The sequence below is a fragment of the Bos indicus x Bos taurus genome, chromosome 19, assembly GCF_003369695.1.
Source record: "Bos indicus x Bos taurus breed Angus x Brahman F1 hybrid chromosome 19, Bos_hybrid_MaternalHap_v2.0, whole genome shotgun sequence".
NCBI lineage: Eukaryota > Metazoa > Chordata > Mammalia > Artiodactyla > Bovidae > Bos > Bos indicus x Bos taurus.
Genome location: NC_040094.1, coordinates 22,599,110 through 22,611,851, shown reverse-complemented (window position 1 = coordinate 22,611,851; position 12,742 = coordinate 22,599,110). Strand labels below are relative to the sequence as shown.

General features: G+C 37.5%; 1 protein-coding gene across 4 annotated transcripts in view; it reads right to left on the bottom strand.

The window, feature by feature from the left end:
• GOSR1 (golgi SNAP receptor complex member 1) overlaps positions 1 to 12,742 on the bottom strand; it is a 39,217-nt gene that overhangs the window by 11,612 nt on the left and 14,863 nt on the right. For all 4 annotated transcript variants that reach the window (XM_027516758.1, XM_027516757.1, XM_027516754.1 and 1 more), the window contains exons 6-7: positions 8,837 to 8,911; positions 1,214 to 1,243 (exon numbers count right to left, since the gene is read on the bottom strand). In XM_027516758.1, the coding sequence (XP_027372559.1) occupies positions 1,214 to 1,243; positions 8,837 to 8,911 (105 nt within the window). The remainder of the gene's footprint in view (positions 1 to 1,213; positions 1,244 to 8,836; positions 8,912 to 12,742) is intronic.

Sequence of the window (12,742 nt, the reverse complement as noted above, 5' to 3'; positions counted from 1 at the left end):
TTTAGTCATATTATCTTTAATTTTCACAACAATCTTTTAGGGTAGGTATTATCATCAATTCATTTAAGCACATAAGAACATGAAGATTCCAAGAAACTTGTTTAAGAACAGAGATCTAATTAAGTAGCACAGTCAGGTTTCAAACCAAATCATACTCCAAAGCTCATCCTCTTTCAATAAGGCAGGAAATGTAGTAGTGGTTTAGACAGAGCTCTTGCTCTGAATCCTCAATACTATTTTTAGTAATGTGATTATGGGCAAATTACTTACCTTAACTTCTCTTTTGTTTTGAAGATAGTATCTAGTGATTAGTGCCTATCTCATGAGTTACTGAGGAGATTAAACAACATACAGCATGTACAACCCTTGAACACAATGCATGCTAAGTGGCTTCAGTCGGGTCCAACTCTTTGCAACCCTACGGACTGCAGCCCTCCAGGCTCCTCTGTCCATGGGATCCTCCAGCAAGAAAACTGGAGTGGGCTGCCATGCCCTCCTCCAAGGGGTTTTCCCAACCCAGGGATCGAACCCACGTCTCTTACGTCTCCTGCACTGGCAGGCAGGATCTTCACCACCTGGGGAGCCCTGAACACAATACCAAAGTCTATGATAAGAATACAAATGTTTGTTGTTTCCATGTATTTCATGCTGCCTTTCCTGAAAAAGTGCTTTAGACAATGCTTAATTTTGAAGAGTTGAGACCATTACTAGTTAACTTTTTTTTTACTGTCTTAAAATAGGTATTTAAAAATTTATCAAACCTAGAGAATTAGGCAGTTAAAACCAACAAATTTCCCTTACCTTAAACAAGAAGTTACTTCACTGTTATTACAGATAATACTAATTACTGCAGACTTTCTATAACTGCTATGACAGAAACCAAGTCTACATAAATGTTACATATAAGACACTTAACAAATCACATGTTCAAGACTGTTTTCCATTAAAAAGTAAGAATAAAAAGACAGAGGCTGAAAATATTGAGAATGAACTCACTAGGAAAATTAACCTAGGTGAAACACCCTAATGCCAATAGTTTCGAAAAAAATGTTTTAGGCTTCAAGTATTTTATAAGGGGAAGTCATAGTAAAAATACATTACCATATAATAAAATTCCCATCTTTAAGGAAGATTAACTGACTTTAGTTATAGGATTAACTTCATCTGTTCATTAATGTGCAAACAATAAACAAAAAACCCCCATTTTTCCTACCTTATTGTCTCTTCTATTAGACGGTCTGAGCTGCAAATAAAAAGAAAATTCAAATTCTGGAATTATTAAAAGCACATTTAAAACCTGCACTTAATTTTTCTATATTTTACAGGTAGATTATTTTTCCAGTCATTTATGTGAAAAACACCCAGACTTTTGAAAGCAGCTAGAGAAAATTCTGGACTCTGAAATTAGTTAACCCACATATATAGTTTTCATCTTAATTTGTTGGCTTAAATCTATTTCTTCCACAGAGATACTTAATGATTAAAGTCAGAACAGTTTTAATGAGAGTACAAAAAAATAAAACTACTTCTTTAATCTAGATAGCTCCAAGTTGTCACCACTGTCTATCCAAAACTTCAGAATTACAGCCAAATTGTTGAGACAGGATAGGCAATATAGTTTCAATGTCTATAAGCAGTAATTATTTACATCTTAAAATTTCTTCCTTTTTTGAAAAACAAAATCAAATCTCAGCTTGCCACACTTTAGAATTCAAGAATCTGAATAACGATGCCAATGCACTGTTGATCAGTGAAACATTTCCACTTATGCATCAAATACTGGAAAGAAAGACACCTCCAAAAAACCCATTTTAGGGAGGAATGCACAGGTAGCTAAGCTTGGTAAAAGGGGAGCTTTACAGCAGAAACAAACTCCCAGACATATGTATCCATTTACCATAAAGACAGCACAATCTAGTAAAAACAATGTAAAATTACTCTCCTTTGGGGATACATAATATATAATCAAGTGGAATCATCCTTCGTAAACAAATACTTCATAACAGCCCAGAGGTATTCCAAAGAGGCACCTACTGTCTGTGATTAAGCAACAAGTATCTGTTTCTTTCAAGAAACCAATTTAAACTAGCTGAAAACAATGAGCTAAATTTTGTCATCAATTACTGTACCAAGGAATCACTAAAGCCACACTTAGATAGTAATTCTGCTTAAAAGGTAATTCATTTCCCTCAATATACAAAACTGCAAATGATACAAATTTCAAGCACATATTTTAAAGCAGTTTAACAAAATGTAAGAACTTGGCAAAACCATTTAGGTTAGTAACTAATAAGAATCTTTTAAAAGAGGAGGTGAATAAAAGAATAAACAAGTAAATGAATAATCAAGCAAGAAAACAAACAAGCAAGTATGTAATAAATAAAATGTAAAAACTGATCCCTTTGTAAACTGTAAAAAAAAATCTGATGAAGTTGTCACCAACCAATGAGATAGTTTACATCAAGCACTGTGGTGATTTCAGTCTTCCGCCTACTTACAGTTAACCAGAGGGACCCTATGTCTTCTTTACTTTTATATAAATATCTTCTAAGACATGTGAACGATACTATTAAGCTACAGTAGGACACAAAAAGCTAAGTGCTAACAGAGTTTTATATTACAGATAACATTTGGAAAATACCGAAAAAACAAAGATGAATGTAGAAATCATGTGCAACCACTCTTCCATTAACACTGATATTATGGCACATTTGTTTCTTGTCTGGGTAGCCCAAGGAACATCTTTTTTTGTTGTTTTTGTCTTCCCTTCTTTCTTTTTTTTGGTCACTATGCAGTGTGTGGGATCTTAGTTCCCTACAGGAGATTGAACCTGCATCCCCTGTATTGGAAAGCAGACTCTCAACCACTGGACAGTTAGGGAAGTCCCAGGAATACCTTTACTTGCATTTTTCATGGTTTATTTAGCACAGAAGTTTTGTTTTATGATCACATGATGTTACCTAGAACATCAACATTCTAGGAATCAACGAACTAAGATGGACTGGAATGGGTGAATTTAACTCAGATGACCATTATATCTACTACTGTGGGCAAGAATCCCTTGGAAGACATGGAGTAGCCATCATAGTCAACAGAAGAGTCCAAAATGCAGTACTTGGATGCAATCTCAAAAACGACAGAATGATCTCTGTTCATTTCCAAGGCAAACCATTCAATATCACAGTAATCCAAGTCTATGCCCCGACCAGTAACGCTGAAGAAGCTTAAGTTGAATGGTTCTATGAACATCTACAAGACCTTCTAGAACTCTCACCCCGAAAAGGTGTAGGGGACTGCAATGCAAAAGTTTGGCCTTGGAGTACAGAATGAAGCAGGGCAAAGGCTAATAGAGTTCTGCCAAGAGAACACACTGGTCATAGCAAACACCCGCTTCCAACAACACAAGAGAAGATTCTACACATGGACATCACCAGATGATCAACACCAAAATCAGATTGATTATATTCTTTGCAACCAAAGATGGAGAAGCTCTATACAATCAGCAAAAACAAACCTGGGAGCTGACTGTGGCTCAGATCATGAACTCCTTATTGCCAAATTCAGACTTAAATTGAAGAAAGTGGGGGAAACCACTAGACCATTCAGGTATGACATAAATCAAATCCCTTATGACTATATAGTGGAAGTGAGAAATAGATTAAAAGGACTAGATCTGATAGAGTGCCTGATGAACTATGGATGGGAGTTCATGACATTGTACAGGAGACAGGAATCAAGACCATCCCCAAGAAAAAGAAGTGCAAAAAAGCAAAATGGCTGTCTGGGGAGGCCTTACAAATAGCTGTGAAAAGAAGAGAAGTGAAAAGCAAAGGAGAAAAGGAAAGATATATCCATTTTAATGCAGAGTTTCAAAGAAGAGCAAGGAGAGATAAGAAAGCCTTCCTCAGTGATCAATGCAAAGAATAGAGGAAAACGATAGAATGGGAAAGACTACAGATCTCTTCAGGGAAATTAGAGACACCAAGGGAACATTTCATGCAAAGATGGGCTCAATAAAGGACAGAAATGGTATGGACCTAACAGAAGCAGAAGATATTAAAAAGAGGTGGCAAGAATACACAGGAGAACTGTACAAAAAAGATCTTCATGATCCAGATAATTACAACGGTGTGATCACTCACACTCACCTAGGGCCAGACATCCTGGAATGTGAAGTCAAGTGGGCCTTAGGAAGCATCACTAAGAACAGAGCTAGTGGAGGTGATGGAATTCCAGTTGAGCTATTTCAAATCCTAAAAGACGATGCTGTGAAAGCACTGCACTCAATATGCCAGCAAATTTGGAAAACTCAGCAGTGGCCACAGAGCTGGAAAAGGTCAGTTTTCATTCCAATCCCAAAGAAAGGCAATGCCAAAGAATGCTCAAACCATCACACAATTGCACCCATCTCACATGCTAGCAAAGTAATACTCAAAATTCTCCAAGCCAGGCTTCAACAGTACGTGAACTGTGAACTTCCAGATGTTCAAGCTGTATTTAAAAAAGGCAGAGGAACCAGAGATCAAATTGCCAACATCTGTTGGATCACTGAAAAAGCAAGAGAATTCCAGAGAAACATCTACTTCTGCTTTATTGACTATGCCAAAGCCTTTGATTGTGTGGATCACCACAAACTGTGGAAAATTCTGAAAGAGATGGAACTATCAGACCACGTAACCTGCCTCCTGAAAAACCTGTATGCAGGTCAAGAAGCAACAGTTAGAACTGGACATGAACAACAGACTGGTTCCAAATTGGGAAAGGAGTACATCAAGGCTGTATATTGTCAACCTGCTAATTTAACTTATATGCAGAGTACATCATGAGAAATGCTGGGCTGGATGAAGCACAAGCTGGAATCAAGATTGCCGGGAGAAATATCAATAACCTCACATATGCAGATGACACCACCCTTATGGCAGAAAGTGAAGAGGAACTAAAGAGTCTCTTGATGAAAGTGAAAGAGGAGAGTGAAAAAGTTGGCTTAAAACTCAACATTCAGAAAGCTAAGATCATGGCATCTGGTCCCATCACTTCATGGGAAATAGATGGGGAAACAGTGACAACTTTATTTTTTGGGACTCCAGAATCACTGCAGATGGTGACTTCAGCCATTAAATTAAAAGATGCTTGCTCCTTGGAAGAAAAGTTATGACCAACCTAGACAGTATATTAAAAAGCATAGACATTACTTTGCCAACAAAGGTCCATGTAGTCAGAGCTATGGTTTTTCCAGTGGTCATGTATGGATGTGAGAGTTGGACTATAAAGAAAGCTGAGCGCTGAAGAATTGATGCTTTTGAACTGTGGTGTTGGAGAAGACTCTTTAGAGTCCCTTGGACTGCAAGGAGATCCAACCAGTCCATCCTAAAGGAAATTGTCTTGAAAATTCATTGGAAGGACTGACGCTGAAGCTGAAACTCCAATACTTTGGCCACCTGATGTGAAGAACTGACTCATTGGAAAAGACCCTGATGTTGGGAATGATTGAAGGCAGGAGGAGAAGGGGACAACAGAGGATGAGATGGTTGGATGGCATCACGGACTCAATAGACAGGAGTTTGAGTAAACTCTGGGAGTTGGTGATAGACAGGGAGACCAGGTGTGCTGTAGTCCATGGGGTCGCAAAGAGTTGGACATGATTGAGTGACTGAACTGAACTGAAACTATTGAGTTTTAAGAGTTCTTTGTGTGTTTTGGATACAGTCCTTTATCAGATATGTTTTACAAGTATGTTCTTCCAGTCCACTTCATCATCTTGACAGCATCTTTGGAAGAGCAGAGGTTTTTCATTTTAATGAATTCAATCTTAACATTTTTGTTCATGATATTTTTGTCATTACATCTAAAAATACATTGCCAAACCCAATGTTACCTAGAATTTCTCCTGTGTTGTAAAACTTCTAGTAGTTTTGTACTTTATATTTAGATCTATGATCTTGTTATGAGTTATTCTGGGGAAAGGTATAAGGTCAGTGTCTATATTCATTTTTTTGCATGTTAATGTCCAGTTGTTCCCACACCACTTATTCAAAAGACTATCTCTTCTCCATAGAACTGCCTCTACTCTACACAAATATAGTCAAAGAGTATTTGACTATATTTGAGTGTCTGTTTCTGGACTTTCTCTTCTGTTCCACTGATCTGTCTGTCTGTTCTTTCACCAATACCACACTGTCTTCATTACAAACAATATACACAGGAAGTCAAGTTTAATGGGGAGATAGTTTTTGCTTCTTTTCTCCCCTCAAAGTATTTTAACAAATATTTTGGTGTAAAAAAAAATTTTTTTAATGTCAACAAATTTGTTTACAGCAGAAACAGAAAGACTAAGAGAAAACGTGAGGAATCACAGTTTCCATTTGTTGTTCTTTCGATAAATGGTATAAAAGGATTGAAATAATAAAAACCTGAGTCATAAAGAATATGAAATATTAAGGAAGCATTTTATAATTTGTTTCTGAAATCTCTAGAAAAACCTTGTATACCAATACAAAATAATCTATTATGTAACTTAACAACTCCCCTCAAGTTCATCAGCTCATACTCCACTCAACTTCATCCTGCCTCAGTTTCTTTCTTTATAGAATGAGCACACACAAACTTTTTCACAAGAATGCTGAAAGGAATATATGTAAAGTATATCCTACATAGGACTTCCCTGGTGGCTCAGATGGTAAAGTGTCTGCCTACACTGCAGGAGACCCGGGTTCAAGACCTGGGTGGGGAAGATCCTCTGGAGAAGGAAATGGCAACTCACTCCAGCACTCTTGCCTGGAAAATCCCACGGACTGAGGAGCCTGGTAGGCTACAGTCCATGGGGTCATAAAGAGTCGGACACAACTGAGCGACTTCACTTCACATATCCTACATAAAATCACCTGAGAAACAAAAATGGAAAATACCTTTTAATAGCCAATCTTACTGCTATTTTTTATAACCCTAAATACATCATTTAAGCTGTGTGACCCTAAATTAATGTACTTTTCCCCCTGTAAAATGGACAGTGGGAAGGGTTTTCTTTGAATTACTAATGAACGCAAAAGTAAAAATTTTCATATAAAATTTATGACCATGTGTTCCGAAATAAAGAATATTAATTTACAACTGATAAACTCTTTTCAGCATCAAATAATCCTTAAAGTAAACAACTGCATTTCTGTTTAACTTATTTTGGGGTTGATGAATATAAAAATGTTAATGCAAGCTCATCTTTATTTTTGTGCTACTTGAGTATCCTATTCCTTACTTTGTACCCAAAGAATATATTAATATACTTTCAGATATAATGCAAAATTCTTTTGTGGTGGTCTTTATCAAATACAAAAAGAACTACCAAAGCTATAAGTAACTATAAGCTACTCTAGGAAAGACTGCCCCCTTGTGCCAATCAATAATATTTAACATTCTAAGAAAAAAACACTAAAAACTTTCTGACACTAGAAGTAGCCAGAGTTCTACTAAAATGGTCTTGATCTTCCCATGTTCTGATTTCAACAGCTCATATTTAAAGTGGTGATCTTCAAAGAAAAGTAAATTGAATAGTACATTAAGTTCATATGGACATGACTTATTTATGACATTCAGCAACAAAAGCATAATTCATATCATTTAACTATCATGGTTATTAGCTATTCAAGTGTTTAGAGGCCGAATTCAGAGAGTTTAAGTAATTTTCTGATCCTTAAGTTCTATAATAAAATACAAAGAAAATAATTAAAGAAACCAGTATATTTCAGAAGAAAACTAGATGAAGCAGGAATAGAGTATGGTGGCTTATTTTAAAATAAAAATATATATTTCATTTTTATATATATGTGTACGTGTGTGTGTGTGTGTACATACATATACACACAGTTCATCCAAGTTTTTAGGTATTTTGAGTTCTTAGAAAAGATATTTTCTTTGAATTTGATGTATGGCTAATTACCCTTTATAAAGCTTCTTGACATATATAAGTAGTATAAGGCCATGCAAATATAAGTCAGTATCTATATTATTATTAACCTACAGTAGTAGACAAAGTATTAGAGCAATAGACTTGCTAAAGGAAACAAGCATTAAGGTAACAAAAGACATATTACAGTTACCGCTTCCCTGGTGGCTCAGAGGGTAAAGCGTCTGCCTGCAATGTGGGAGACCCTGGTTCGATCCCTGGGTTGGGAAGATCCCCAGGAGAAGGAAATGGCAACCCACTCCGGTACTCTTGCCTGGAAAATCCCATGGATGGAGAAGCCTGTAGGCTAGAGCCTATGGTAGGATAGAGTCTATGGGGTCGCAAAGAGTCGGACATGACTGAGCAACTTCACTTCACAGTTACTGCTAAGTCGCTTCAGTAGTGTCCGACTCTGTGCAACCCCATAGATGGCAACCCATCAGGCTCCCCGTCCCTGGGATTCTCCAGGCAAGAACACTGGAGCGGGTTGCCACTTCCTTCTCCAATGCATGAAAGTGAAAAGTGAAAGTGAAGTCGCTCAGTCGTGTCCGACTCTTAGCAACCCCATGGACTGCAGCCTAGCAGGCTCCTCCATCCATGGGATTTTCCAGGCAAGAGTACTGGAGTGGAGTGCCATTGCCTTCTCCTCACAGTTACTAATACATTACAAATTACATTAACAAATAAGTAATGTGAATGCAGACTTTTGTGTATATATTTCATAGCATCCTATCTTTCCTAATTACGGTCAGAAAAGTTGTAATTCTTTCATTAGAAGAATTAAATGAATTAGCACTGGTAAAGCATTCAGTATAATAAACAGCACAAAATGTCTGCTATATGTGTAAATAAATTAATAAGTATGTACCACATAGTATGTATTTATTCAATAATACCTACTTTCGAAGGTGGTCATGTTCTTTCAAAAATAGTTCAGTTCTTCTGTTGTTTACTCCAGACCCACTTTTATATGACCTAGAAGAAAGAAAATTTTAGAACGTTTGTTGGCAGACACTATAAAAAAGTATTAAATGATTACTCCAGTAATATCCAAAGTGGACAAATTGAGCCTCTCCATATACAACTAAAATGTATAATCCTTTTTATCTCCTTTTAAAAATGGCATCTATGACAGATAAATATGCATGGCTTTCTAGTTTAAGAATTTATCTTTCACCGAAATAATCTAACATTCTTAGACAAAAATCTTACTTTTCCTTTTTTACATTTTATATATACATTTGATAACTTCTAAAAATGTGTATTTTGTACCAGTTGCCAAAAAGTCCAACTCACTAAAGTACATGAAAAGAGAATATAAATTCATTCGTTTATTCATTAACTCAGCAAATATTTATTCCACATCTCTTAGGTACCACACATTTTAACAGTAAAACATGCTACTTAGTCATGAGTTGTTCACAGTTTAGACAGGTACATAAATTATTTAATTTTAATTCAGTGTAATAGGAACTATTACTATAATACTACATAAATACTATAATATTTATATACAAAAGAAAAGAGTAGTCATTACTATAAGGCAGAAGGTAGATTAGAGAGCTTGTGAGAAATACAGAAACCTTCTTAAGCAGAGAAAACCCATAAAGGATACCCTACAAAACAAGTGATAATTTACAGTTGTAAAAAGTGGAGGATTATTTCAGGAAGGAAGGATTGCATGTGCAGTGTCATGGGGTGTGGAAGAACACAGTGGCTTCAAGAAACTTTGTATCGTCCATCTTGCAGAGTGAGGTTTGGGAGGGTACTGTAAAAGATGAGAAAAGCAGGGGCTTTTAGAGCCTTTCCTTTCTTTCTCTATTATTTCCTCTTGTCTTTATTTTCCCCAAGTGGGACTAATACTCCTGATTGATTACGACACAGCACATGAGGTAGGGAAGCCACTGAAAGGGAATGTTTCCCTAAAGGGAAGCTACAGATCTGCCAACTGTGGAGTACTTCAGGATTTCTATCCTGGCTTGAGTTCATTACAATTTACAAGAAAATGCTTTGTATCATTACTACCAACATTTTCATGTTTCAGTTCTTTACTTACAAAGTATCAAGAACCACAACAAAAAAATTCAAGTAACTGCACACATACTGCAGTGAGACAAAAGGGGGTCATGTCGTTAAAGTAAACCACGACCTGAGAGCAGGTTCTAATGTGCAAAGCACAGCAGGAAAGAAAACACCAGGGAAAGCTGCACAATATAACCAGTACCGCACTGGACTTGGAAGACTAATGTTGTTTAGTTGGTCAGTCATGTCCGACTCTTTTGCGACCCCACGGAACCCACCCAGGCTCCTCAGTCCATGAGATTTCCCAGGCAAGAATACTGGAGGGGGTTGCCATTTCCTTCTCCAGGGGATCTTCCCAACCCAGGAATGGGATTGAAACCATGTCTACTGCTTGGCAGGCAGATTCTTTGCCACTGAGCCACCTGGGAAGTCCATGAACCAGTAAACCTCAAACAAGATTCCTAATACCTAGTTTTATAAAGTGGGACTAATAATTTATATCTATATCAAAAGATTCAGTTCAGTTCAGTTGTTCAGTCGTGTCGGACTCTTTGCGACCCCATGAATCACAGCATGCCAGGCCTCCCTGTCCATTGTCAACTCCCAGAGTTCACTCAAACTCATGTCCATCGAGTTGGTGATGTCATCCAGTCATCTCATCCTCTGTCGTCCCCTTCTCCTCCTGCCCCCAATCCCTCCCAGCATCAGAGTCTTTTCCAATGAGTCAACTCTTCGCATGAGGTGGCCAAAGTACTGGAGTTTCAGCTTTAGCATCATTCCTTCCAAAGAACACCCAGGACTGATCTCCTTTAGAATGGACTGGTTGGATCTCCTTGCAGTCCAAGGGACTCTCAAGAGTCTTCTCCAACACCACGGTTCAAAAGCATCAATTCTTCAGCACTCAGCTTTCTTCACAGTCCAACTCTCACATCCATACATGACTACTGGAAAAACCATAGCCTTGACTAGATGGACCTTTGTTGGCAAAGTAATGTCTCTGCTTTTGAATATGCTATCTAGGTTAGTCATAACTTTCCTTCCAAGGAGTAAGCGTCTTTTAATTTCATGGCTGCAATCACCATCTGCAGTGATTTTGGAGCCCTCCAAAATAAAGTCTGACACTGTTTCCACTGTTTCCCCATCTATTTGCCATGAAGTGATAGGACCAGATGATTATATGAAGCCAAAAAAGAGATAATATATGAAAAAGCAGTAATTGCAGGAAAAAAATCTTATATATCAGTTATTAGTACTATTAGTCACTCAATTCAGTCGTTCAGTTCACGTTCAACTCTTGGCGACCCCATGGACTGCAGCACACCAGGCCTCCCGGTCCATCATCAACTCTTGGAGTTTACTCAAACTCCTGTTCATTAAGTGGGTGAAGCCATCCAACCATCTCATCCTCTGTCATTCCCTTCTCTTCCTGCCTTCAATCTTTCCCAACATCAGGGTCTTTTCCAATGAGTCAGTTCTTTGCATCAAGTGGCCAAAGTTCTGGAGTTTCAGCTTCAGCATCAGTCCTTTCAGAATATTCAGGACCGATTTCCTTTAGGATGGACTGGTTGGATCTCCTTGCAGTCCAAGGGACTCTCAAGAGTCTTCTCCAACACCACGGTTCAAAAGCATCAATTCTTCACCGCTCAGCTTTCTTCACAGTCCAACTCTCACATCCATACATGACCACAGGAAAAACCATACCTTAGACTGGACGGATCTTTGTTGGCAAAGTAATGTCTCTGCTTTTTAATATGCTATCTAGGTTGGTGATAACTTTTCTTCCAAGAAGCAAGCATCTTTTAATTTCATGGCTGCAGACACCATCTGCAGTGATTTTGGAGCACCCCAAAATAAAGTCTGTCACTGTTTCCACTGTTTCCCCATCTGTTTCCCATGAAGTGATGGGACCAGATGCCATGATCTTAGTTTTCTGAATGTTGAGTTTTAAGCCAACTTTTTCACTCTCCTCTTTCACTTTCATTAAGAGGCTCTTTAGTTCTCCTTCACTTTCCGCCATAAGGGTGGTATCATCTGCATATGTGAGGTTATTGATATTTCTCCTAGCAGTCTTGATTCCAGCTTGTGCTTCATCCAGCCCAGCATTTCTCATGATGTACTTGACATATAAGTTAAATAAGCAGGGAGACAATATACAGCCTTGATGTACTCCTTTCCCAATTTGGAACCAGTCTGTTGTTCCAGGTCCAGTTCTAACTGTTGCTTCTTGACTTGCATACAGAATTCTCAAGAGGCAGGTCAGGTGGTCTGGTAGTCCCATCTCTAAGAATTTTTCACAGTTTGTCATGATCCACACAGTGTATTACTTTCTCTAATTTAATAGTGATCCACAGAGTGTATTACTACTGTATCTCATCTCATTAACTATATTTTGCCATATATTATACTAATTTGAATATGTGCTTACTCCCCTCCAGCATCTAAAGGGCCAAGTTAATCTTTTCATTTCTACCTGCTACTGCAACTGACATATTATCTAACAGTAATCAAGAAATAGTTTAGCAAATGGATGAACATGTTTCTTTCATGATAAACTTTAAGAAAACAAGTTATTACACTGGAATATAGTCTAGCAATTCCCACAAATTGTGTGGTAGCTAAATGACTATACATTAAAGGCTGTCTGTTACACTGGTTCTCAATGCATTCTTTAAGATATATATGTATACAGATTATAAAGAAACTAGACAAGACCTACATGTGCCTGAGAACTAATAATAATATAAAATTCCAAATACAGCAAAAATGTTTCATTTTCTTTACTCC